Source organism: Myotis davidii, unplaced genomic scaffold (genome assembly GCF_000327345.1).
Source record: "Myotis davidii unplaced genomic scaffold, ASM32734v1 scaffold825, whole genome shotgun sequence".
Taxonomy (NCBI): Eukaryota; Metazoa; Chordata; class Mammalia; order Chiroptera; family Vespertilionidae; genus Myotis; species Myotis davidii.
In genome coordinates this window covers 229,304-231,987 of record NW_006296541.1, presented here as the reverse complement: position 1 = coordinate 231,987, position 2,684 = coordinate 229,304, and the positions used below count along the sequence as shown (strand labels likewise).

General features: G+C 51.6%; 1 protein-coding gene across 1 annotated transcript in view; it reads right to left on the bottom strand.

Moving 5' to 3' along the window:
• Positions 1-2,684, bottom strand: part of TIMM50 (translocase of inner mitochondrial membrane 50 homolog (S. cerevisiae)) — a 7,967-nt gene that overhangs the window by 1,201 nt on the left and 4,082 nt on the right. Inside the window, exons 6-9 of the mRNA XM_015569279.1 lie at positions 2,510-2,614; positions 2,312-2,410; positions 1,069-1,225; positions 652-758 (exon numbers count right to left, since the gene is read on the bottom strand). Coding sequence (XP_015424765.1) covers positions 652-758; positions 1,069-1,225; positions 2,312-2,410; positions 2,510-2,614 — 468 coding nt within the window. The remainder of the gene's footprint in view (positions 1-651; positions 759-1,068; positions 1,226-2,311; positions 2,411-2,509; positions 2,615-2,684) is intronic.

The following is a 2,684-nucleotide window of genomic DNA, read 5'->3' as shown; positions in this document are numbered from 1 at the left end:
AGTCACCTCATCTATATTTCTCTCCCATCAGTGTTTCTAACTCTCTATCCCTCTCCCTTCCTCTCTGTAAAAAAGTCAATAAAATATATTTTAAAAAAGAAAAGAAACATCAATGATGAGAGAGAATCATTGATCGGCTGCCTCCTGCACACCCCCTACTGGGGATTGAGCCTGCAACCTGGTCATGTGCCCTTGACAGGGATTGAACCCAGGACCCTTCAGTCCGCAGGTCGACACTCTATCCACTGAGCCAGACTGGCTAGGACAATCCATTCTCAGTTCTACTTCCAAGTTACCAGGATCACAACAGACGACCCGAACTCAATCCCCGAACCCTGGGGCCAAATGTTCATGGATCCCTTTCCAGACCTGATCCAACCCATGGTCCACAAAACACTGGGGCCCCCAGAGCAGTTCAAGACCACCAAGGATAACTCCTCTCCCAAATCTATCACAAATGCTTGGTGTTTCCTGCCTCCTTTTCTCAGAGCAGGTGCAGAATCAATTTGCCCGTCACTACAAGAGCCCTACAGGACAGGTGGTATGGAAGAGAAGGCATCTGCTCAGGGTCACAGAGCCCAGAGCAGAGCCAGGCTCTCCACCTTCAGGAGCTGCCATGTCCCCCACCTGGGCTGGGATCTGAGCACCCACCTGCTCTAGCCGGCTTTGCCGCTGTTTGAAAGCCTCCAGCGGGTCATCCTCCAGGGCATAGTGTTCCAGCACGGTCCGGACATCCTCCACACCATTCAATGCAATAGCTGGGGAGACAGCAGGCAGGAGTCAGCCAGGCTGAAGGCCAGAGGCAGGCAGGCCCACAAGGATAAAGGTGAAATACTAGGGGATCAGCGCTACATGGAACACTTCTCAACAATTTAAAAGGGCTCCCCTAAATATTCCTGAAGAGCACCCCAAACATTCTAAGCTTCTAAAGACTGCAAGATGCTCGTGGACCTTCCACATCTCAAGTACCCAGTTTTACATGAAAAACAAGTCAAAATCAAGTGACTATCATTCCTCTTGAGGATCAAAGGCTCTGGGGTCAGAAGTCAGGTCAGGGGTCAGCCTCACTCTTGAGGAAGGCAGACAGGTCCAACAAGACCCGGTCATCAGAGTTGCCGTCCCAGGGCCGCAGTGCGACACCATTGTAGGGCTGTAGGCGGAAAGCTTCCTTCTTGCAGTCCACAACCACCACACGGGCTGGGTCCCGATTCAGACAGGAAATGTCCTAAAAGTGGAGAGTAAGTTAGTTAAAGCCTATGCCCCTTCCCCTTCCACCAAGAACCCACAAAGAAAGAGACAGACACACACACACAGACACACACACACCATTGCACATCAGGATCATCATGATGGAGCCTCCCAAAGACCAAGCTGGGATGATAGCATCAAATTCCCCAGGGAGCTAGTCACACAGATTCCTGGACTCAGGGCCTGGTACACAGGTTGATTTGGGAGGAAGCCAAGCACTTGTGTGTTCAACCACTGCCCCAAGTGACTGTGACATGTTGAAAGTTTGTGAACCTCTCGCCCAGATAAAGAAGTACAGATCGCCCTAGCCGGTTTGGCTCAGTGGGTAGAGCATAAGCCTGAGGACTGAAGAGTCCCGGGTTCAATTCCAGTCAAGGACACGTACCTCGATTGCAGGCTCCATCCCTTGTCCTGGTCAGGGCCTGTGCAGGAGGCAACCAATCGATGTGTCTCTCTCCCTGCCTTTCCCCATTCCTTCCACTCTCTAAAAATCAATTAGGTGAGGATTAACAGCAACAACAAAAAAAGTGCAGACAGATCTATAGCCACACTGGGACTCACTCAAAGACAGGCACCCAGACACAGACCCTTCAAACCCTCAATCACAGTTCACATCCTTCTGAACCTTGAAGAACTACATAGATCTACCAACATACAGTGAGAAAGCCAACAGACACCTAAACATATGGGAACATGGACCTAGACTCACAGATACCCATGAACTCCTGTTTACATGGGTATGTTGCTGGTGACAGCAACAGACCCAGGTCAAACAAACCCCAACAGGATCTCAGATGAGAAACTATAATTACACAATCCCAGAGACACTCAGTTCCAGACACAGAGAAATAAAAACAGCCTCCTTTCCCCCCCACTTCCATTGCCAGATTCTGGGGAAGGGAGAGGGCCCAGAGGCCCAGTCTAGGCTGGGGACAGGATCAGACCTGGAGCAGACCCAGAAGCAGGACTGACACTAGGGTCAGAGCTGGGTCCTCTGTCCCTCAGGAAGTGCCAACCCCCCACCCCCAATCCCCGAGATACACCCATGGCCCCGATATGGCACCTTAACATGGTGCCCATCCATGTATCGTGTAGCATCCCGGAAGAGGCGGTAGGAGATGAAGCCGTGGGGGTCCACACTGTCGATGAGTGGAAATGCAGTCTGGAGTACAGCGGAGGAGGAACGAAGTCAGGCTGAGTCCTGGCCCTACAGCTCTCATACGTCCCACACGACCATCCCTCCCTTACTCCAGGGCCTCACCATGCCAGTCTCTGATGTAAAGATGACGATTTCATATAAAGGGGCAAGCTGCTGGAATAAGGTCTCTATGCCTGGACGCTTCTTAAACCTCCAGCCAGTGGCCAGCTGGGGAGACAGTGAGAAGAGTAAAGCACTGAGACCCAGAGGTCCCCAAAAGAACAAAGACCCAGCCTGA